This window comes from Lingula anatina, chromosome 6, assembly GCF_051362555.1.
Source record: "Lingula anatina isolate TDL-2025a chromosome 6, LinAna3.0, whole genome shotgun sequence".
In the NCBI taxonomy this organism is placed as follows: domain Eukaryota; kingdom Metazoa; phylum Brachiopoda; class Lingulata; order Lingulida; family Lingulidae; genus Lingula; species Lingula anatina.
Window position 1 is genome coordinate 10,541,432 of NC_141772.1, and position 23,620 is coordinate 10,565,051.

A 23,620-nucleotide genomic window follows, 5' to 3' on the forward strand; every position below is an offset into this window, starting at 1 on the left:
TGCTACATTCAGGTACGTCTTATACAATTATTTTATTAAATACCTATAACGCAGAAATGACATTTTCTTTGAAGAAATCAGCTTTATTATAAACAATATGTTTTAATCACAGTACAAATAAGTAGAGGAATGACGCTGAATTGTTGGCGTAGTGGAGATTAACATTTTACTAAATCAGACATCAAACAATGTTTCGATTATGTCATCGGAATATCGTTTCTTTAAACAAACATACACAACATACATAGAAAACAAATAAAACAGAAATGGCATGTTACACAAATACACGTACGAGTAGCTATGGGCGTTTTCAAGGCTACTTTGAAAATAACATCTACAGTACGTATTTCTTCAGCAGAATTTTTAATAAATGAGACAATCGTAATGCTGTAATAAAAGTGATGGCAGGAATTAAAAATACGTCATGTCTATCATTTTGTGAGCAACAAGAAGGCAATATAAAAGTGAGATCAAATACGTAAATAGTGTCTCTGTTGGCACTGATAATTACAAATTTTCTCTATAAGTTTTTTTTCTAAATGCCATACAACATACGGCATTTACAGGAGGTGAACTATCTCTTGTTTAGTCGTTAAGTTATAAATACTATCAGAAAATTGGTAACTCGAGAGGATTATATGTTACAAACTATTTACATAAGAAAAAAATCATTCACATCGATACGATGGTGCCTAATTTGATTAGCAAAACATCATCACATGTATGTATGTATTCTGTTTCAGCACCTTTGAGATTACTAAATATCAATACATATTTTAATCAAATGCCCCAGCCGAAGCGGTTGGCTACAATAAACATTCTGCTCACTAGTGTAGCTACACATATTTACAATACTTTGGCACCGGTGAATTGGAATGTTCTTTAAGAGTTAAAAAAATAAAAATCATGTCAAACTTTCAAAAATTCGACCGCACTGTTGATTCACAGATTGGTATCTGCGGCAGCATTAATTGTCACAGATGAGATGAGATCAAAGCAAAAAAAAACGCATCACGACAAGTCAGAGATGTCAGTACAATTAAAAAAGCACAAAAATAATATTTTTCTGTCGCATATCTGTAGCAATGCAGTCGATTATGTACACGCAGGTTGGCACTGAATGTGGCGGGCTCCGTCTCCCTTCACTGGGGTTGTCTAATTCCTCAGCAAATTTGGCAATCTGAAACGGAGATAAAAATGTGTGAATTACCGCCTTATCTTTTATGGCATGGTATAGTGCAAGAATAGTAGGCATGGCATGGCATGGTAAAGTACAGTATGACCGGTATTTAATAAGGATCGGAGAGCTTGACTAAATGCATAGCATGATGCCGTTTCGATAATGAAACGCGAACAGAGATTTTGTTGAGAACAAATGAAATTATGACAGTATTAACTGACAAAACCATCTAAACCATGACGGCCGAATTCGCCAAAAGGCAACTAAAACAGAAGACCTAAACTTACTTATCCCGCTTGCTAAGCATGTCCAAATTTTCCTTCTTCACTTCTTCAATGACGTCCATCTTCCCCTCTAGAAGGTCCTTCGCCTTGCTTCGGTTCAGCCAGGGAGAGGATTTCTTCAGCGGGTTCCCCAGCGGATTCATGTCTCTTTGGCGGCCCGTGCCGGACTTTTTCCTAAATGTCATATATTTCTGGTCGGACATGTCCAGAGGGTCGTCGCAGATGTTGTCGTGCATGGACAGGAAGAGCGGGATGTACAGGATATAGTCAAGGAACGAGATCTGAAAGGCATGACGGGAAGGTTTTTCACTTCCTGTATTTGAATTGCTGTCTATTCGCACACGCCACTGGGAAGAATATATTTAAAGACAGATGGTTTTCATTAAGTAATAAAATGTCTAAAACTGATGTTACTATTTAATGATTTGGAGTGCACGAAATATCCTCCTCTGTTCTTTCAAATTCGAAAAATATTATACTCGTATATCTACTGCGTACATTTCTTTATTCGAAACCAAACATTTCAAAAAAATCTTTTATTTGTTGTTGTTCTAGGTTTCATAAATATGTATATAAATTTAAAGAATAATTGCCTCAAAAAGCAAAATTCTTGAACAGGTCAATGAATAAGTTTTGGGTGCGCTATGGATACATGTACCTGTAGCTTTCTATCGGCACTATCGACCCCCAGAAAAAAAATTACTTTTTTTTTTCATTAATTTTTTGAAAGTTTCCTTTCAAACTTACAACCCCATTTATTACCTCCCCAAATATATTCGGACAAAGCCTGTCCATGATGTACTCCTGCTGTTCCCAGCTCAGCCCTCCCGCTATCAACTCAATACGCAGCGACTCCGCCGTGATGAAGTTCGGGTCGCGATCTGATGTGACGTTAGTATAAAACATGGCGCGGTACAGGTCCATCTTTCGCTCAATGTCAGCCAGGTTGCAGATCTCCAGCAGGTGGCGGCTTACATCACTAAAATGGAAAGTGGGCCATTGTTTTCAATGCATAATCGAGCGTATTAGCGCAGTATCTTAACTAGTATCAGTACATAAAGTCTAATAAATTTCCGATATCGCTACGTTCAAAATCACGCGATGTGATCCATATACGTATGAGTATGTGGTAGCCCGCAAAAAACGGACAGCACAACAAAATTTAACTAAAATAAGAGAAGAGTTTCATTAGCTCTGTATGTATCAATTTAAATTATTGTTTTTCTTTTTAACTAAAATAGGCAGTTATTCCAGCACGTTCTACAAACTCTAAGTACATGTATCTTTAAATAATACACCAGAAAAACGATATACATTTCTTTCACCATCATACATCAATGCATTGTAAACAAAACACAAATGTCAAAATTTTTCAACAATCACAATGATACTCACTCCATCTTTGTGACTCTCTCGCATAACGCGGTGACCACAGCGAACATCCTGAAAGTGACCTGTGTGTTTTCGTCTATCCTCAGCACTCGTAGACAGTACTCCAGCTGCTTGGGCTCTATGGCCTGCAGAGTGGGGATGCCATCCAAGCCTAGGCGGGCTTCCTGGTGAAGGAATACAGAGAGATTGTTAGTTCAAAACTTTATATAGAGTACCTAAATTCATATGCTAACACAGATCAAGGAGTTATAACTCCTTGCACAGATGTAAAATATAGTCACAAGGACATGTAATCGCGTATAACACAATTATTCATACAGAATGCATGTCAACAAGAAATATTTCGAACAAGGTATTTAATACATTCATATTCGTTAAAGTTTCTTAAGAAATAATAACAGTAACGTCATATTCAACTTTAAGAAAATTTTTATCATATATATTTCCCTTACTTTATTCATCATCCATTTACTATTTGCACTAATAAGAAAATTTTCAAACCATCTTCAGTGCACTTACATTATTATTTATCACAGCGTCGTAGTCCTGATCTTCCACACAGAAAGATTTTGCATACATTTCAATTTTGTTTGTTTCCACGAGGCGATAATGGTGAAGATAATCTATTCCGGAATCTGGAAAGAAATAAAAAAGTAATGATTAATATACCCAAAAGATGTCGCCAGCTACGGTATGTACTAATCGTAAACATAAACTGTCTTGTGTGCTTATCTCAAAACTGATTTTAAAAAAATAATGAATTTATCTTTCTGATTTGTATTCCGTTGATTTAAGCTCACCTTGCTGATCAATTCCTACCCAACCTGTAAATAAGTTTTTAATATCTTACCTTTTTCGTCTAAATCTTTGGCGTAGTCTTGGTCAGTGATCTTGGACCAGTTGATGACATTTTTGATGTGGTCCAAAATTTTCTGCCCTCCCTTGCGCATCAGCACATTGGTTCGCCGAGTTCCCCGTACTGAAATATGGGAACATTTTACGAAATAATATGGTGGTACATGAACCGTAGTAAAACGTCTCATACTTAGGAGATGCATTTCAATTTGAATCTCTTTAACTACTTTATTTCGATCCCAACTCATATGCTAAATTTTTAGAAATTGTACCAGTAGTTTGCAGTACGTAATGTGTACGTTTCGTCTATTCGTTTCATTTTATTTATTTTTTAAATCAAACTGTAAGAAAGCAGCTTAACATACGGGTATCAGTGTCTAAATCGCTGTCGTCTGCCAATTCGTCTGTGTCCACGTCACTTCCGTAAGCGTCTACAGGCTTGATACCAATGGTTTTGCCTTTTTCTGTGATCTTTATATGGTCGCCGAATTTTTCCTAAAGGACAAAATATATGGGAATTTAATTAAAGTAAAAGAGCGTAATTAGCCGATTTAGATTATTTTGACACAGCCATGAACTCAAATTTAATTATTTTGCAATATGCAAAATTACACAAAAAAAAAATGGAAAAAACTTTTCCATAAAAAAAACAAACAAACAAAAAACTAAAAACCTGATTAGCAGCTGCAAATAAAACAATTATATAAAAACTAATAAATAGTATGTTAAAGGAGGCACTAAAAAATTATTAAAATTATTGGATGTTAGCACATAAAAATACTGGTAATAAAATACTTCGACAATCACAGTTATCAAAGCAAGAATGTCATACCTTGAGCAGTCTTGTGATCTCTTTCTTGGACAGGGTGGGGTCAATACCGAGTTTCCGAAGATCATCGTCGGTCAGTTTGCTGATGTCTATCTTCTTCTTGCCTTCTTTTAACTTCACGTTGCCATGTTCATCCACCTCGAAATAGTCACCATCAGATTCTTCGTCTGGAAATAAATAAACACTCAATTTACTGCAGAGGCCTCGGAAATCTTGAAACCATTTTCGTTGTTATTATGCTTGGGTTATTACACCAAGTGTGTTACGCGTTTTAAAAAGTTTAATTTACACTTTTCATTACTTTCTTAACATCAATTGTGCCATAAACCTTTTTTTTCAAAACTGTCATCTAAAAGACACTTTAATATATTTTGAGGTAAAAAGGAAACTCATGTAAAAAACCCAAGTGTAAATGGCCTATCAAGCACTGTGCCTTACCGGTCTCCGGCGCTCCTGGCTCCCCCCTGCGGTAGTATTTACCATCTTTGCCTAACACTTTCTTCACTTTCTTTGTGCCTATCAGATTTCCTTCGGCGTCTGTATATTAAGAAAATGAAACCTTAAACGTTTTTAACAAAACCTTACACTATGCGACTTCTTTCTAAATCTTATAAAAAGTAGACTCTACATATTCCATTCCTGGCTGCAAGTTAACACTAAAAAGGGTGTCTAAAACCTGTCACTGTAGTTTTATTATATAAAATGAGCACATGTGACCCAATGTCTATACATTCATATGACACTATTTCAAATGAATCCGTTTACTTTTATTTGAATATTGTTAAATACCTACCGTATTCATATTCTATGTCATATTCTTCATCGTTACCACCCTGGCAAAATAAAATAAACGTATTTTAAAAAATTTAAGAACAAGAACAAACTAAAATTTAGAACTGAATACCGACATACTGGTTTCGTATCTTTCGACTGATGTTTTTCTTTGTTTTTCTAAATTTTATATTCATAAAAAATGCAGAACAAATAATACTTGCGTACACAAATATGTTTTGTTTATATACTAGTAATAGTAGTGGTATAGTATTTTTTGTCTTCTTTATCCTTATTCAAAACATTATGAAACTAAGATATTTCTAAATGACTTCACATATTTGGTTTCCTCAATTATTTTATTATCACATAAAGATTTACACATTTCATGCTCATTTAATTAAAGGGAACTTTTCCGACTAGGGCCTGCTCAATTATTCATAGAATTTAACTCTACATGCGATTAATATAATCTGTTCATCACGGTGGGGGGGGGGGGGGTGGTCTCTATTCGTGATTTTTCTCCCTTTTCTATTGTTAACAGTCTTAATGTAACTCGTGGTATTCGACTGGAGTAACGTTTATCATTTCACTTGATTATCTATATCATTTCTGGGTGAAAATTCCAATTGGTTGTAATTCTTCCAGAGAGGATACACAATTTATAACAACAAATATTTTATGCGAGCAGATCAAATTTTTATCTAGTGTAGTGGACGATGCAAAGATGATTTAATTCACACAAGACAGCATACTGTAGCTATATAAGGCTAAATACTGTAGGTGTTGAACAACTCTGTGACGCTCCTCCTCCCTTCACTCACCTTTCCACCTTTCTTTCTCACGATTCTCTTGATGATATTGCCGTCCTTGTCTCTTATCTAAAGTTTGATTTATACAGTACAATTCAGTGAAGAAATATCGAAATTACATTTCCTTGTTACTAGTGTTTAGTCGTGAGAATTATGGCTTACCAGAGATACTTGGGAGCAAGCGGCAGAAAAGGGTTCCCAAAGGTTAGTTGTGAGACTGTTTGATGGAAAAAAGGTGTCACCCAAGGAAAGTGAGCATGAACACGGTTTAGAAGGTGAAAACTCAGGTTAAATTAGTCACTGAGGAATGCAGATGAAAAGACTAAAGAACATACACCCATGCAAGGATTAGCGATAGTAAATTTTATAGGAGAGATTAGAAAAATAACGCAGATCATTCATTCCACTCTAGAATCATAGATTAATTTGTGATGATAGGTATATAAGGTTTATATTATTTACAATCACATTGTATTATTTTAGGCATAGTTACCGGTATGTGCACGACACAGAAAGAGAACTACAGTAGGCGGCCTACATTGTACTATACATAGGCCTATATATCTTAGTACTGGTATTAGCAAGTTAGTCTTAATATTCAAAAAGTAACATACATAAAACATTTTACAACAGTACAACAGCAATAAATAAATTTTGATTTTTAATCGTGATATATTATGCAATGCTTACGTTTTTGACAACACTTAGTTTATGTTTTATTGTTTTTGTTTAATACTGACAAGTTCTTTTATATTGGAAGCTTACTGGTAAGTATACAAATTAAATTACTATTTAACATACATAATGGCTCTTGCTTGCTACATTTTTGAATTGGTATTTTCTACAATGAACAGTGTCGTCTGCTTCACACGTGGCTTTCTCAACTTACAATTTCTACGGACACCTCACTCCCCGAGTCATCGTCTGCTCCGTGCGCGCCTTTCTTTTTCTTCCGCAGTTTCCCGTCGCTGCCGATGACATAGTCACCTAAAATAAAATATGAAACGTATGAAATAAAGACGAAAGATTAAAATATCAGCAATAAACACCTAAAATTCTGTGTGGAGTTTTATAATATATTATCCAAATGTGACTTTTCACAACTTAACATATGTCGTTTTATTTCAAGTACCTGTAAAGCAGTATGTGAATGAGAAACATAAAATAAAAAAGGAAGTAAACATGCAATCGACCTATTTTGTAAATCGAAGATAAAATTTATGGAATGGGATGCTTTACCTTCATCACTTTCATCATCAGCCTCGTTTCCATCTTTGTACTTCCGGCCCTTTTTACCTTTTCCTTTTCCACCCCAACTAAAACGTCAACATGAATTGATTATATAACCACCCAGCACAGTCAGTGTGATGTGTGTTTATTTAGGTTAATTTTGCTCTACATCTTACAACTGTTGATTAAAATGTTTATTAAACGGGCTAACGCCCAAGTGATAAGGAATGAGTCACGTGCTCCAATGTCGCATTGTATTATACAAAACTGTAACTGAGCCCCATTCATTCCCCACACCGATACACTGATTGGTCACTACCCCTGGTATTTTGAACTCTAGACCACTGCACATAATCCCTTTATAAAAGCATGGTTAAACGCGTTGAATGAAAATAACGTTGTAAACTACGGCCGAAAAATAAAAGGCGTGGAGTTTACGAGCAAATGATATAATAAAAGGCGTCGAGGCCCAACTTATTTTACGTCCGAAAAATACAGGCAAATGAAAAATAAAAGGTGTCAATATCCAACTTATTTTACGGCCGAAAAATAAAAGGTGTGGAGTTTACGAGCAAATGAAAATAAAAGGCGTGGAGTTTACGAGCAAATGAAAATAAAAGGCGTCGATAACCAACTTATTTTACAAGCAGTGGTTTTATCTTAAATCCCCCTCCTCCAACCCAAATAGCATAAAACAATTCTTTCTCTTGTCTGTTTTATGACAATTGCCAAAATATTTCCTAGTGATATAAAATCTAACAGCCATAACTAATACAGCCTTCAAACAACATCTGGAAGAAAAAAATGTAAAACAAAAATAAGATCTGGTCCCACGTACTCATCATGACCCATGCCAGGCTCCCGCCCGTCAAGAGGTTGTCCATCAGGTCCGAGCCCACGCCCCGCACCTTTGCCGTAATCCACCATACTCTGGTACTTCTCCTTCTCTAGTCGCTCCTTAGCCCGCTTTTTGTTCCTAAAAACAATGTCACATAAATTTGATTTGCATTCTCATTACCATAAACAAAAATACATAAAATTATTTATTTTATACGGTATAAAAAAATTATATATATGGATGGCAAATGTATTGCTAAACTTACAACATAAGTTACAGAGGTCTTCGCAGAAATAGTAGCGTAAATATTTTTTCTTTTGATAACTGGATCATAAACAAATTATGTTAAATAACATTAATCAATAACATATCAAATAACATATTCTGATATAAAATTCAATTTTGTTATATTACCTTTCGGCTTTGGCAACCATCTCCTCATATTTATCTCCATACTTTTCTCTTCTCCTTTGCTCTCTCTCCTTCTGTCGCTTAGCACGTTCTGCAAGATAGACCTTCTTCTCCTCCTCGGTCATGTTCGCCAGTTTCCGTTGAACTTCCTCTTCGTCGGTGGAAGCATCGCTGAACGCCGTAGAATCCGGCGAGATGACTTCACGGTGTCCTCCGGGTCCTCTCTTATTTCTCCCCTCCTTGTCCCCCTTCTCCCCCTTGCCGCCTTTGCCTCCTTTGCCGCCTTTCCCTTTGCGTTGCGACTCCGGCTTAAGTTTCTTGACTCGAATTCTTCCTCCCTTCCCGTCTGACATCGACTCAAAAGTGTATGCATCGCTGGAATCCTCATCACTGTCTGTCTCTGGAACACCAAATACAGTAAACTGTAACAAATGTGCTATTGCTTTTAATTAGATGAATGCGTACAAGTTAGAAATTCGCGTTAACCCGTTTCTCTGCAGGTCAAGCCGATGTGAACATAAAGTTAAAATGTAATATAGTCAAATTATTGTATGCTTTTACTGGAACTCAAAGTGAAGTGAATAGAAACCGACTGTTAGTTCACGACGACTTGCTTCTTTGCTAGGCATGGTCGGCCCATGTTGATATGTACCTTGTATCACACCAGGAAAAAATGAATATACCTTATTATATACACACGCCTGTGATATAAATTCTGCAGGGAAATATACGCATGTCATGAAAAAAGGGAGATAGTCTGACAACGGAGAGGCATCAAAACAAAAAAAAAACATATATTTTATGTATCATATATGTTTTAAATTGCATGATATTTGGATGACCGTCAGTACTTTTATTCATTGATCGTTCCAAGAATTTGTTCTTTATCTTTCTTCTCTTTTACGCGTACTTCTAAACGGAAGGATTATTAGATACCACACAAGTGGTGCAACCTGACTGTAAATCTTGGTGACAATGCCATTGTGCAGTGATACGACTGTGCTAACAACGACGAAATATCTCTGCTCAACCTTGTACAGGTGTGCCGTAACCCGAGGGTTTATACCGTGAGAGGTTAGAACATATTTTAACCCGTCGTCAAAATCAAAACCCTCTCGACTCAGATGATATATAAATTACACACTGAGGCTCCATGAAGTAGCATGAAGGGTTATAACATTATGTTTTTAACCCGTCGAGGAGGTACCTAAAGAGTGGAACAGAAGGGTGTTGACTTGTTTTTCTTTCGAGAAGAAAGGCCAGGGCGGCCCAAATTATGGGAATCGTTCTTAAGTATATAACCTCTGTACCCCTCGCATATGCCTCGGTTGCGGCGACCTATTACAGCAAAGACGAATGTTTGGATCATGTTGTTCCACGATAGCAAAGTGAGGGCGCAGATATTTCAGTGTTTGTTTTTCATATTTGTTCTGGCTTGTATCATAAACAAGTCTCTATCGACACCGAGCATATTGTAAACAACGCAGAGGTGACGCGGCATTATCAAAACGCAGTCAAACGTTTTCATGGACTTTTCAATAAAACTGAAACAAGAGACGACATAGGGGGTCCGCAGTGAGCAAGAATCAAGGGGACGAAAGGAACGAGGTACAGTGTCGCGCAGCACTGGGGTTATTTGGTAACATGATCGCAATCGACACGGTTGTTTTGTCCCTAAACAACAGACTTAAAAAGTCGGAATGCCCTCTATAGAAGTAGCCAGTAGAGACAATGCAACAAATCAAGAAAGTGTTGAACCGAGTAAAGAGAGCTGGCATAACTTCTTGACGACCGATGTGTTGTGACATAAGTTAAGGGTCACTCATCCCTTAATGTTGCGCCGTTCTGCGCCTTTTCTTTGTGTTTGTTTCAAAGTTATTCTGCTTCGTAGAGTTCGATTCTTGTGATTCGGCACGAACCCATTCTCCGCCGGTGACACCACGCTTTCAGAATGAATTGCTACAGACTGTTAGAGTAAATTGATCAAAATGCCAAGCGTTCTCTTCTTGTTAAGCGATCTATAAATGAATACATGTTCGAAGTATTTCTTTGGTGAAAATAGCGAGCACTTCATAATAAGTTTTCCATAAATGATCTTGTTGTTTTTAGACACCACACCTGTGAGTGTGGCAAAGATGAATCACCAAAATCAAAGTTGATGAACCACCCCAACATCTGTTCACAAAAGAGTTGAAACGGACACCAATTTGTAACTGCAGACACCTGGTATTTTTGGTTTCATGAATTGCTGTGAGGGTTTTAGTACAATGTACTAGGCAATGGTTTTGAGGACAACAATCAATTTTTAGATTCAGTTATCTAATAAAATCGGTCCCTCTGTCTTTCGTGAGTGGCAATTGCAATTAAGACGAAAGCATGTTCTAAACTGAACTGAGCACGTTTACTTATTTACTCAAATATAGCTCCAAAATGACCTGGTGCCCGAATATATCGAAATAACCTAGCACCTGTACTGCCCTTCATTCCACATGGCCCTGTCATTATAATTAATTCACAAAGCAATTTAAATCTATTAAAACAGAAACCTATTAGGATAAAAGCCCTTTTATAGCTTAATTTAATGAAATTGGCCACTTCCAGCACATCTAGCGAATGACCACGGTTTCCAAGCACCTGCAGAACTATGCGTCAACGCGTCCAGTGTTTCTGCGAGCTAGCCGGTGGTCACTAAGTAAGCCCATTGGAGGCAAACAAAGCAAACCAGCCAGCGATACAGCCGGTAATAGTGAAACCCAAACAAACAGTTCTTTGTCCTGCCAGCTTAATGGTCAAGGTTCTGTTGCAAACTTAAAGACGTAAACAACTTTGTAAGCATACGTAACCCATGAGATTTAGCAGGAGTTTCTCGTGATGAAAAAGTAATGAGACGTTCGATTTAATCATGAATGTCAAAGACAAGAGTCTTTAATCGTCTCTCCTTTGGGCCAGTGATAGTGTTCGATGCCACGCCTTGGTGGTTGCAAAGCTTTTTGTTAGTCACGGCAGTTGCCGTTTATTTTTTTAAAAAACTAAAATGCATGAATGGTTTTCTGAAGAAACATACTATTGTTTTTTTCTTTTTAAAGATAATCAGAATAATGAAAAAAAAAAGTGTGAACTTACCGCTGGGACTAGTGTAAGCCTCCGACTCGGCATGCCCTATAACATTGCCCTGAGCGTCACGTATCCTCTTCTTGCGTTTCCTGGTGTGTGTTCCTCCCTCCGTCACGTCACTAAAGTAACTGTATTCACTATCACTTCCATGTTCTCGGCGCTTTTTCTCTTTCTTCTTCTTCGTCTTAGCCGCTTTCTTCTTCCCTTTCCTCGCCAAATGAGCCATGTACTCGCTTTCACTGCTGTGGTACGATTCAGAGTCACCTCGCGTTCCGTCAGCGTTACGTTTCCTACGCTTGACGTGCCGCGTGCCGCCCTCGCTGATGACGCTATAATAACTATGAGCACTTCCAGCGCCGTGCTTTCTGTCTCGACGTCTCCTGCGTCTCCGCTCCTTACCGTCTTCATCCTGACTGCTGTGATAGGACTCGCTGTCAGCGTACGTTCCATCAGCGAGTTTCTTCTTCCTGCGCACGTGCCGCGTTCCTCCGGCGCTGACCACGCTACGGTAGCTGTACTCGCTGTTGCTGTCGTCGTTACGTTTTCCTTCCTTCATGGCCTTATACTTTCTGAGCTTTTCCCGCTCCACGGGATCCAGAGCACTGTACATTTCCTCTTCCGTGATGTCCTCGTAGGTTTTGCGTCCCATGCTCGTACTCTTCCCCGTGGTGCGGTCTTTCATTGAGCCCACCCCGCTGTCAATGTCGGAGTCTCCTCCTGCGGCGCCACCTCCCTTACCACCGCCGACTTTCCTGTAAATTAAACGAATATTTAAAAAAAAAGAAAACACAAGCTCATTTATTAATTTTTTTCGTTAATTTATGTATTATCAATTTTAATCAAAATTAAAGATTAAAATTTCAAACTTATTATGATTCATTCGCTCGAAAGAATTCGCATAAATGATGCACTGCTCAATCGCAAACGTCAGAAATATCTGAGCTCTTTTACGGTTAACAGTGCGCAACCGATATAAATAAATAAAAAGAGAGAGACTTTTTAAACAAAACCTTACTTTTTAAACTTCTTTCCAGTGATTGGATCTTCAACAATTTCATATATTTCGCCGTCTTTACCAATGATCCTAGTTCCAGGCTTGGCAGCTAAAAATATTTTTACCTTTTTCATATATCGCATTTATATTCTTTTAAATAATTCCATTCCTTTATTTTCATAATATTTAAATTACTTTGAATTTCTTTATCGCCATTTTCTATTCAATGTATCTAAATCTTCATTTCTATTCAACGTATGTTTATCTTCATTTCATACATTTATTTAAATTTCATTAAAAAATGTAATACCGCAAATTTCTACACCGGCCTTATTCTATCAATCACTAAATATTGCGTCTATTTTAATTATTTAACTTCGTCTCTTTTTAATTTTCATATACGAAAAAATATCACATCTTGAAATTATGCAAAGATCTTCATCTGTTTGTTTCTTTCTAATTATTCTATCCTACTTATTCCATTAATTTATTTACATTTTATACAAAAAGACTGAATTACCTTGAATTTCTTCATCGTCTTCGGAGGCGGCATACACCGTGGACGCCTTCTCCCAGTCCTCGATCGTCTCGCCTTTAGCCAGGGGAATGAATTTCTTCAGAAAATTCACGTCACCCCCGCTCTCCTGGAACTGCCTGTACTCCTCTTCCGTCATCAAGATGGTCTTCTCCACCAGCTTCCCGCTTTTAGTGCGGATGTAAGTTTTTACCACTTTCATTGGCTTCGGTTCTGGCTTTTGCCAGGACTCGATCTTCTCGCCTTCACCAACGGACATGTATTTTCCTAGAACACTGGCGGGGTCGCCCCCTCTCCTGGTGATTTCCTGGAGTTTTTCGTAATCCTCTTTAGAAACCATGATCGTTTTCTCAATAAGCCTACCGCTTTTTGTTCTAACGTATGTTTTAATGGTCTTCATCTCAGCCTCTCCCCACCCGTCAATTTTCTCCCCTGGTTTCGTTGTCACGTACTTCTTAAGAATATCTCTGGCGTCTGAGCCTCCTTGTTTGATTCTGTCATAATCCTCCTTTGAGACATATACCAAGCGTTCAACAAGTTTCCCACTTTTGGTTCGTATAAAAGTTTTAATAGCCTTCACTTCGTCTTTGTCCCACTTTTCCAGCCCGCCTGCTTCCTCTTTGGTCAGGTACTTTTTGAGAATGTCGGCCGCCGCCTTTCCGCCACCGCCAGCCTTGAACGCCTGGTAGTCCTCCTCCGACATGAAGATCACTCGTTCTATTAACCGGCCACTTTTTGTGCGGATGTAAGTTTTGATTGCTCTCACGGCTGAAAAAATAAAACATTGTCAAATTAAAATATGTCACTTTGGCACTTTTCTGTTAAATTCTCGATTTCAAGGTGAGTTAACTTTTGATATTAAGATTGCTGTTTTTTATCAGATCAATGTAAGTCGAGTGCTGAATATTATAACAGAAATAAAAAAAAAGCTTCATAACTTCATAATGCAATGAACCAATTATGTTGACGAGCACTAATCTTTTGTATCAATAATAAATAATTTACTTTTCAAAAAAAAAAAAAAAAACATACTTTTCTCTTCTATTGCCTCAAGCCTCTGCCTACGAAGTAGTTCTTCGAATTGCTGAAAAAAATCACATGTATTTAATATAGATGTAAGCGCATTCTGTCTCTCTTTTACTCATTAATTTTATTAGAGGAAGGACATAGTTATAGATGGGTATGTGCATATACAACAGCAGGGGATAATCGGATTTGTTTTTACTATTGTGGAATTTGCTATAGTAATTAAAAAAATTGCTGAGAAGAGTGAACTATTTCCTTAAAGTAACGCAGCAAGTGCACTTTTTAAACTCATGCACGCATGACAGCATCTGTAATCAAGTGAAGCGTGTTTTAAATGATTTATGCTCCCCCCTCAGTGAAAATAAACATGCACGTGCCCCGTGGGCTACACATTACAGTGTTCACTTAGACCCTAAGGCGGTACTGACAAAAATTGAATCGGCGAAATTAAAAAAAGGCGAACTATAATAAATTATGTTGTTGCGACGCATTAATAAAGGACGTAATCATCTGTATGTAAATCATTTTTCTAGTCTCTTTTCTTAACATGAAACAAGCGTGTACGACCTAGTCGATCGTCAGCAGACACTTCATGTAATGTGAAAGCTGGATGCATTTGATAAGTAATTAAACCCAAATAACGAAATATATCGTCATGAAACAGTTATTTCATTTGGGCAAATCAGACTCACCCTGGCTTCAATTTCGTCCAGCATACTTTTCAAGTACCAGTAACTGTGTCTGTAGCCGCCGCCGACACGAATATACTTGTGCTGAAATGATAAGGCAACATGGTTAAAAGAGCGTAGAGAAACACATTTTAAAATGTTTGTGAAAGAATATGAACATTTTATATCTTGCCGAAAAACTTTTTCGCAAGTACGGTATATTAGTCTGCTCGTTCATATTTTGATTAACGATTATAAGCGCTCAAATGAGACATTATTTTTTAGAACAGCTGTTTTGGACATATTATTTTCATCCTTGAAAATTAGGCAATCATACTTATTGCAGTTTATTATTAGTTGTTACGCAATTCGTTTTTTATTTGTTTTTGAGCATTAAGGTTGCGCTTATTTCCTAGCTGCGACTCTGTTATTTGGCCTTTAGGCAGTCAAGCCTCGTTGTACACGGAGTAATATTACACCACATGTCAATATGCAGATGTCATTATACCCTCTCAGAAATAAGAGATGTAACTCCTTGACATTTACCCTTCTTTTTTATGACACAACATGATCAAGATTTCTGCTCAAACAAATCACTCAAAATTGTCGATAGATGTATAAAGGCCCGATGTTGGGCGTCGTGCGTGTAGAGTATATAGTCGAATGGAATTAGAGTGCGGATGGGTTCGGGTTGTACAAGTTTACTGAACGTGATGGTACTGTTAAAAAGCTTGATATAAATTATTAGGCTCGACGGTACCGAATTTTAAGTAGACATTTACTACAGAGTTGGAAGACATCTTTTACAATTAGATGTATATCAGCAACATTTTACCTATGATCTTGTATACTCAGCCAAACGACACAACAGACTACAGTACTGTACTTGCTTTCTCAAAGTGTTACACAACAGAACATTGCGTTACAAAATCCCCCTCCCTACCCAACCCCTCTTGTTAAAACGTTAGAAATATTGGCGCTCTCCCTGGGGTCGATTCCTTTCTACGTTTATGTCTTATGTATATATCTAATAACTGAACAATTATGGGCATGCATACGACTTATTATGAAAACAAGTCATGAATCTGCTCCCCCCCTCCCGATCGGTTTTTATCTCTTAAGAACCACCACACGCACATCGGCTCTTCAATCCCCGGCACATCATTCACGCTATCGTCTATCCTCTAGGTTTACACGCACTAGAATTGATCAGTGTGCTTAAAGATTTATGAAAATAACAAATATTTCAATCACAAGGCGGTCGTCCCCTGCGTCATCATTCCCCTGGTGACTGCGGTGCATTACGCCATAGCACTCCCAAAGTAAAGATAGCTAGGGCGATCGTTTAGACGCGTGTCATCTTATACGGCTTCCATCCTTAAGCAAATACACTGAACGTGAGCCTTTTCACGCACGCGGAATTATTAATATGCTAGATAACAGCTTGCTCGTTTAGGCCGAAACCGTTTTCTTTCAGCGCAAATTGACATAATTGGACTTGATGATCTGAATGTCGCGGGGGTAAAGAGCTGAAATGGCGCCAAGATTCGGTTTATTTGCTCTCAAATCATGGGTACAAAAGAAATTACAAAAAATATGTTAAGCTACTGAAAGAAACTGTGATGGCAGTGCGATGGGGCTAGAAAAAGATGAGTTGTTAAGTGCAGTATTTAAAACCCGTTTCAGTGGAAATAAGTAGGCCTTACTAAATCCTAGCTATCAGAGCAAACTGTATTATTAAGTTTAGTTCACAACGAAGAGCTAATCTAATCCCTTCGCTGTCCCACTACCGCCGCTATGGTGCCGGTCCTCAGACTGCTGAGTGGGGCCGGCCCAAGTTGACCTTATCAAGCACCTTAGGAAAAAGTTTTGCACCTTTGATACTTACTCCAACACATTTGCTGTGTGGCACCTTTAACATACACTTCAAGCACTCTTCAGATGACGTCTGAAATCAAAATAATCACAAATGATTAATAATAAAGCAGCAAGCAAACGAAAACAAACCTATCTTGAACGCGAGATAACTTTTTCTTCTAGCTATGTTACTTGCGGATAAGAGAGAATATATATCATCATTCAAACACATACTTATCAGGGGCTTGTGAAAACTATTCTAGCATTATATTATTTGCCAATATAAAGCTACCAGGTATTGTTATTCAATTTTTCAATGGATTAAGAAAGAACACCAAGTTAAACTTGGTATTTGGGCTCGCATGATATGCCCTAGCAACGGACGATACAAATAAATTTCAACATCAACTTGGAGAGGGGTTCAGCTAGACGGTAATGCAGAAGTGCCCCTCACAGTGGCAATATACTACGTAATCTCCCGGCAACGTAGGCATTTGGTGTTTACCCTTTTTACAAGCCATGGCACCTAGTTTACTGGTTTAATGTAACCACTGAGTATTTCTTATTCAACTGTGAGATGATGTTCCCTGTTGTTTTACAGGCAGTCAGTTTGTCATTACTTCAATATTGAGACTTTTTGCAGGCGTACATGTATGCTTACATTTATCCATATTATATTATAGAAGTACATAACATTTTAAGTCCTTTAAACGTCCTCTCCTTCTCTCTCTCTCTATCTCTCTCTCTCCCTCTCTCTCTCTCTCTCTGACACACAATAACAAACAAACAAACAAACACACATACACACGTAACGCACACAAGGCACGCGCGCACAAACACACGCACGAACAACGAGCGAGCACATACACACACGCGTGCGCACGCACACGTATACAGACGATCACCGTGTCTACCTACCCTGTACAATTCCGCTGCACTTTGACTCCTATAGTGATTAGTATACCTGGATATAACATCTTCGTTATTCCTCTGTAAAACATAATACAACAGATTTTGAAATAATTATATCACTTCTTGTTTACATGTATGTGCCAAGAAAGGGTATTCTAAACACCATATTTTATTTAATGTCATACCAGTGTATGCTTTTATAATGTATTAACAGGTGCCAAGTAATTGATTATGGATACGAAAGAAAACTGACCATAGAGTTATATTTTATACGTTGTCATCAGAGGCATCCAGAATGAAGTTGTATTATTTGACGTGATGTTCATTTAATCTGCATTCTACGGTTCTATATAAACATTGGTTGCCAGGACTGTGTCCTTAACAAATGTGGTATATGCCTGCTGTATTATGATTAACGTGTATTATGGCTTACTCTAGACTGTTAAAGTATGGACCAACCCTACTTTCTTTGCGATATCACAAAAAAAGATGCTATATGATACGTATCGGCAACAAAAATATTTAAAGTCAATATTCTATTACTCCCAGTTCATAGCGGGTCATGCGTCGGGCTTTAAGATTTCAATACAATAATCAAAGTCACGAAAACAATGACGAGACTGGTGGAAGTATATTTCAATTTAACCTCGGTTGCCCGGATGAGGTCACGGAAAATATGTAACGTGACACTGCAGCATCTTATAAAACACTCCGAAATATGAAGCTGTCTTCATCAGTAAATGTTTTACGCCAGGGCCCCAAGCTGCCATAGAACGCTAATCAAGTTCGTCATACCGGAAAACAATAGCCGCACTGTTGCCGATTTGTTCCGCCCCGGCAATCCCATTCTCATTTTTCTATGACCTCTGTATGGAGGTCGCAGATGGAGGAGGTATGTAAAACACCTTTAACAAAAACAATCCACCTGCCACACTGAACAGGTAAAAACAGGTTGCTAAGTCCGCTGCCACTAGTTTGTTTACATGTTAGTAGAATTTGCTGTTTATCTTGTTGCGCTAAAAAAACTCATTATTATTTTTTCGGCATTCCCTTTTTTATAAGCATTCCCTCTTGACAATATTCTTTTGAAATAAAGATTGTAAAATATTTGAGGTCCTCGTCGTCTTTGATTCATCAGTATTTTTTTCGTCAGATTTAAAGATTACTTTTGTGTATATATTTACATAAACCTAGATGCTATTTTCCTCTATCTACGTGTACATCTATGAACTTATACATGCAGAATCATAGATAGTGCTCACATACCCTCGGTAGCTAGAAAAGTAATAAAGGCACATTTACTTGCTTCACAACTTAAACTGCTTATTTCTTAACTCTAGTGTAACCAGCACCCTATCCAATGACAACAAAACTTATTCCCAGTTGCTTCATTTGATACTTTTTTCATGCATGTCAAGTTTTAATCATCCTATATGAGATTATATGAATCGGGGCGTGACTGAACTGCAGCGTATTCATGGGTTCGTGTCCCGCCCGTGTCCTCCCCCCCCCCCCCCCCCCCGCACCCACACGCTCGTTCTCTTCTTACCGTTTTTAGAGAAGGGAGTTTCTGACTCCACGCAGATGCTGGGCGGCCAGGCCTCACGGGAGCTCGCAGGATACAATAATCTAGAAAAAAAAATACAGAGAGAAATTTAGTAAAAAACTTAAATTAAAAGTGCATATTGATATGTCGTCGTAATTTAATTTTTGCTATAAATTTGCACATGATTACATTGTCAACCGAGAATGTTCTTATCAGAAAAGGTTGTCAATAAGATGCAAGAGCCTACCGTTAGTTCACTGTACTGCATTTTAAACTGATGGCATAAGAGCGCAGTCTATATTTATGTTTTCCTTTCATCATAGAGTACATGTTATGTAATAGGGAGGACTTTTCTCTTCAAAATATTTTGTAACTTCAGGTCGTACAGATGAGAGGCACAATCAGGCAGGCACAACTGCTATTTTCAAAAAAAGATATAGAAGAAAAAATTTTTTTTTCAATCTTAGAATTGATTTTAAAAAAACTGCCCGGCGTCTCTCCGGTCTTGAGCAAATGACGGTTTTGAACGCCACGTTTCTCCAATGTCCAATTTCTATTTCAAACTGAACCAATAGCCTCAAGAGAATAACCTTTCCGGTTATTTTGAATCCTTCTCCCAACACCTCGCGATATTGTTTGTGTTGAACTGAACACACTGATCACGAAGGTCCGTTTTATTTATTATCGTGTCATATGTCGGGGCGATGTTGACAAAACAAAGAACACATATAGATAATGGATAAAATGTGGACTTGTGATTCAACGTCGTGAACACAGAGCGCGGTTATATAGACATAATGATCGTTAAATTGCCTCGGTGCGAAGATAATGAAACTGTATATATGCACATTTTATATAAATTAGCCTGTTTCGTGTTTAAACACTAGCACTGAAAATCTATTGAAAGCCACACTGGATTTGATACCGAAAAAGCGTATCAGTCAGAAATAATTCAGATAAACAGAAGTCTGCGTCTAAACTAAATTACTATTGACTGGTCATATCCTCCGTGCACTACCCGCCAATTACTGGACAAACACTTTACGCCGATATTGCAATTCTGTAAGTTTCCTGCGAGGATTGCACCATTTGTTTACTTCAGTAAAAAAGTTTTTATGGGATTTGTTGATGGATAAGATTTCATATAAACAAGAAAAATACGAAAGAAGTCGATTACAATGTGACACATCCCTGTTGTTATTAAGTTTACCTGTTTATATAACTTATTTATATACGTGTATTTCCAAAAATGAGGGCAAAGAAAATTATTTTTGAACAAAAAAGGAAGGGAAAAAACATGTTTGTGAGATGAAACGACAGTCAGCTTTTGTGGACAACTTTGACGTGATTTAGGGGACGTGATTTAGGGGACTTGTCACACATCGATGACCGTATGATGTTAAACCGCATCGCACTTCTCCATTGTTACGGATGATAGCAATGCTAACAATGTACTCAATAAAGCGCAATCAACGGAATATTGTATCAATTCATCATAACTTGTCTTTGTTTCAACTTCATAATTGCAAATATAAGTTATAATTAAATCAACTTCTCGTTGCTTCCTCGAGTTTGTTATCATCCTTGTTAACGAGCAGATTGATTAAGAAAACGCGACACGGCTCCACGCCGGATTGTGCATGTATCGATCCCACTTCCCCTCTCGCAAAGAGACTTATGACTTTGCTATTGTGACAAATAACAACACCATTGAGTTTCATAGCAGTGATTTTCTGCCTATTTTACTTCACCCGAACCTCTTCGCGTTGACTTACGAAGTAATTATCGACTTCACGTCTTGGCGAGCACGCATCTCGCCCTTAACACATGGGGTCTTGTTGATAACGTTAGCTCTTTGCTTTTTTCTCCGCTTAGACTTAAATTGAAATGCGTGATATTAAATAACCAGTGTTGGGAAAAGACGCCTTATTGTTGGTTTAGTGGCTAATTTGAATTTGGGTCCTCCACAGTAGAAACTACCTAACAACTAATGTCGTACTAAAAAGAGGGGTGTAATTCTATCCGTAAATTTAAAAAGGCACGCTTTTTTCTCCTAGTCTAACGAATCCATTTAGTGTACTTATTTACACGGGAAATGTACCTAAAATGTAACCGTTAAAACACTCGTTTCCATGGCAAATGATATATCAAGTTTCAATTTGATTTATTTTCAGGGCGTAAGCGGTTTGTCACGTACGTTGAAATAAAATGTATCTTTTAAAAAAATGAATAATCACAGGCATAAAGAATATGAAATTGTGTCTCTGTATGTGTGTGTCTGTGTGTGTGTGTGAATTCAACAGCAGGTACGGGATCATTTGTTTCCGATTTGCCGTCTAAAGTCCATGCAAAATTTATTGAGTGTGGAAACAGAAATAGGTTAAGTTGAACTCCTCTTTGATCCGCTGCATTATCGCTTTCTTAACCGCTGACTTAATGTCTCGATTTGGGGTGAAGCTTTTGATCGGTCTAGTTACCTTTTTATTGCTAATCCATACATTTACCTCAAGGAGCCACCGAAACCAGCGGATTTTTTTTATTATCCAAAACATCCTGCGTCTGGTGATGCACACGCGACAACGGACAGTAAATGATTCCATAAATTGGTTGTCGACGATATTTTTTTTTTTCGATTTGCTTCGTCTGATTTGTTTTTAAAAAGGTCATTTTGGGTGGCAAGAGCTAAAAATAATACTTGACAAACCACCATCACCTGTGTTTCTCTATTACAGCCATCACGTCTACGGCGTTCGAAGGGCGGGTTTAGAGTGAAGCGGAGGCTGCCTTGCTTGCACGTACAACAAGCACTTAATCAATTGGAGTGCACTTTGTTAATTTGAACATAGTCCGCAGAGACGCAGGGGAGAAACAGGATAAGAATAGAACGCCTTCTGTTGGTTTAGATGCAGTTTAAATCTGATTGATCGAAGTTTGGCCGCGTCCACAGAGTACAGACTGTCAGTGTCACTGATTCCCAGAATAATGACTAATGCTTCTTACACAGATTTGGAAATTGATAAAACTGACATACTGTCAAGTGCCATCTGAGAAAATTTAACTTGTATTCTGTACTTGAGTAATTTGGTAAGAATATTAACGTAAGTTTTTTTGTAACGTGATGCCAGTCATCCATGACGCTGCTCCCATACAGAAAGCTACCTAGTTACGCTACAACAATATGGCCGTCCGATGTGTGTTAAATGCTGATAACCAAATATTTAAATGGTCGTTCTTCCTAAGTTATCCAGCACGAGTAAAATATGTCAATTACAATTCCGCTGAAATTTATTCGTAATTTTAAATCACTGCGGTGCAAGTGTGTGCCATTTCTGAACGAAGAAAAAAAAAACTAAATTATTACAGTCTACTGCTCATCATAAACTCTTGTGTAACTGCAGCCGACTTAAAGCATTAATAGTCTGCTAAATTTATTTGCGGTGACAGCTGTACATGCAGACGTTTTGCATGAGACATAATAGGTGTTCTTAATAGTAGTAAGCCATGAAGATATAGTTTTTTATCTCCTGGGTTAAAAAACAACGAAAAACAAACACAAGATTTAACATGCTGTATACGGGTTGAGGGGGGGCACGCAGAAAAAGAGACTTACCGTAGCTACCGTGTCCAAACGCCGTCGCAGCTGGTCGCCTTGAGAAACACGATGAACTCTCCGAGCTCGAGGGTCGAGACTCGTAGATCCTGGGGGATGGACTCGGGGTGTGGTACCTGGGACTCCTGGCGTTCATCCCGTGTCCCTGCCCCGACGGTCGCGGTGTGTTAGGAACACTGTGAGAGCGCGGACTCCGTCCGATGGGTGGCAAGTTCGATAAAAAATCCGCCATCGTTTTGGCTCCAAGAGTCCTCAATACAATGCGAGGCTGTTCATTGATGGCACGGTTATCCCATGCTGTCTCTGCTGGCTGTATACCCCAGAGAGTGTGTTGATTACTGTGCCACTGGCTCGCTACAAGTCAACCTATGGATAACGCAGTGTACACAGGGACCTTACTGCGCGCTATACAATCACGACTCAAAAGCGATTGATTAGCTTAGACCCGCTCGCTTTGTTGTGCCATTATTTTTCTGCGATCAAACATGAGGCTAGATCAACGGGAAGGCGACGGTTACCAAGCCCCGGCATCGGCTTCATTGGACTCAAAGAAACCCTCCATTTTCAAAGTTTCAAAACACTAACTAAACAAACTTGCCCCCTAATGCTATTACCGCACGTTCAAATCCCCGAATTAAAGACTTGTAAGCTAAGAAAACAAGCAGTAATCGAATTGCGACTTCTTTGTGTCCTTGTCAATTGAGACACGCATAAAGAAAAAAAGTCCTTTGTAATCTCGGCGCATTACCTGCAGTC

The 23,620-nt window shown here is 38.1% G+C and overlaps 1 protein-coding gene across 2 annotated transcripts; it reads right to left on the reverse strand.

Annotated features, from left to right (window-relative positions):
* Positions 1–62: 62 nt before the first annotated feature.
* On the reverse strand, positions 63–23,620 carry LOC106179302 (uncharacterized). Of its 2 annotated transcripts, XM_013562859.2 has the most exons (24): positions 22,865–23,617; positions 19,258–19,337; positions 17,715–17,786; positions 16,828–16,887; positions 14,964–15,044; positions 14,278–14,329; positions 13,231–14,013; positions 12,732–12,819; positions 11,726–12,468; positions 8,606–9,002; positions 8,192–8,329; positions 7,363–7,439; positions 7,013–7,110; positions 6,136–6,192; positions 5,334–5,373; positions 4,979–5,077; positions 4,544–4,707; positions 4,077–4,206; positions 3,707–3,835; positions 3,376–3,491; positions 2,860–3,020; positions 2,227–2,443; positions 1,468–1,745; positions 63–1,180 (listed from the first exon to the last, which is right to left on the reverse strand). In XM_013562859.2, the coding sequence occupies exons 1-24, from the start codon at positions 23,094–23,096 to the stop codon at positions 1,156–1,158; spliced, it is 4,317 nt and encodes a 1,438-aa protein (XP_013418313.1). In that variant the 5' UTR covers positions 23,097–23,617; the 3' UTR covers positions 63–1,155. The 2 variants fall into 2 exon arrangements, with proteins under 2 accessions (XP_013418313.1, XP_013418314.1); XM_013562860.2 differs by lacking the exon at positions 6,136–6,192 and having other exon boundaries at positions 22,865–23,620.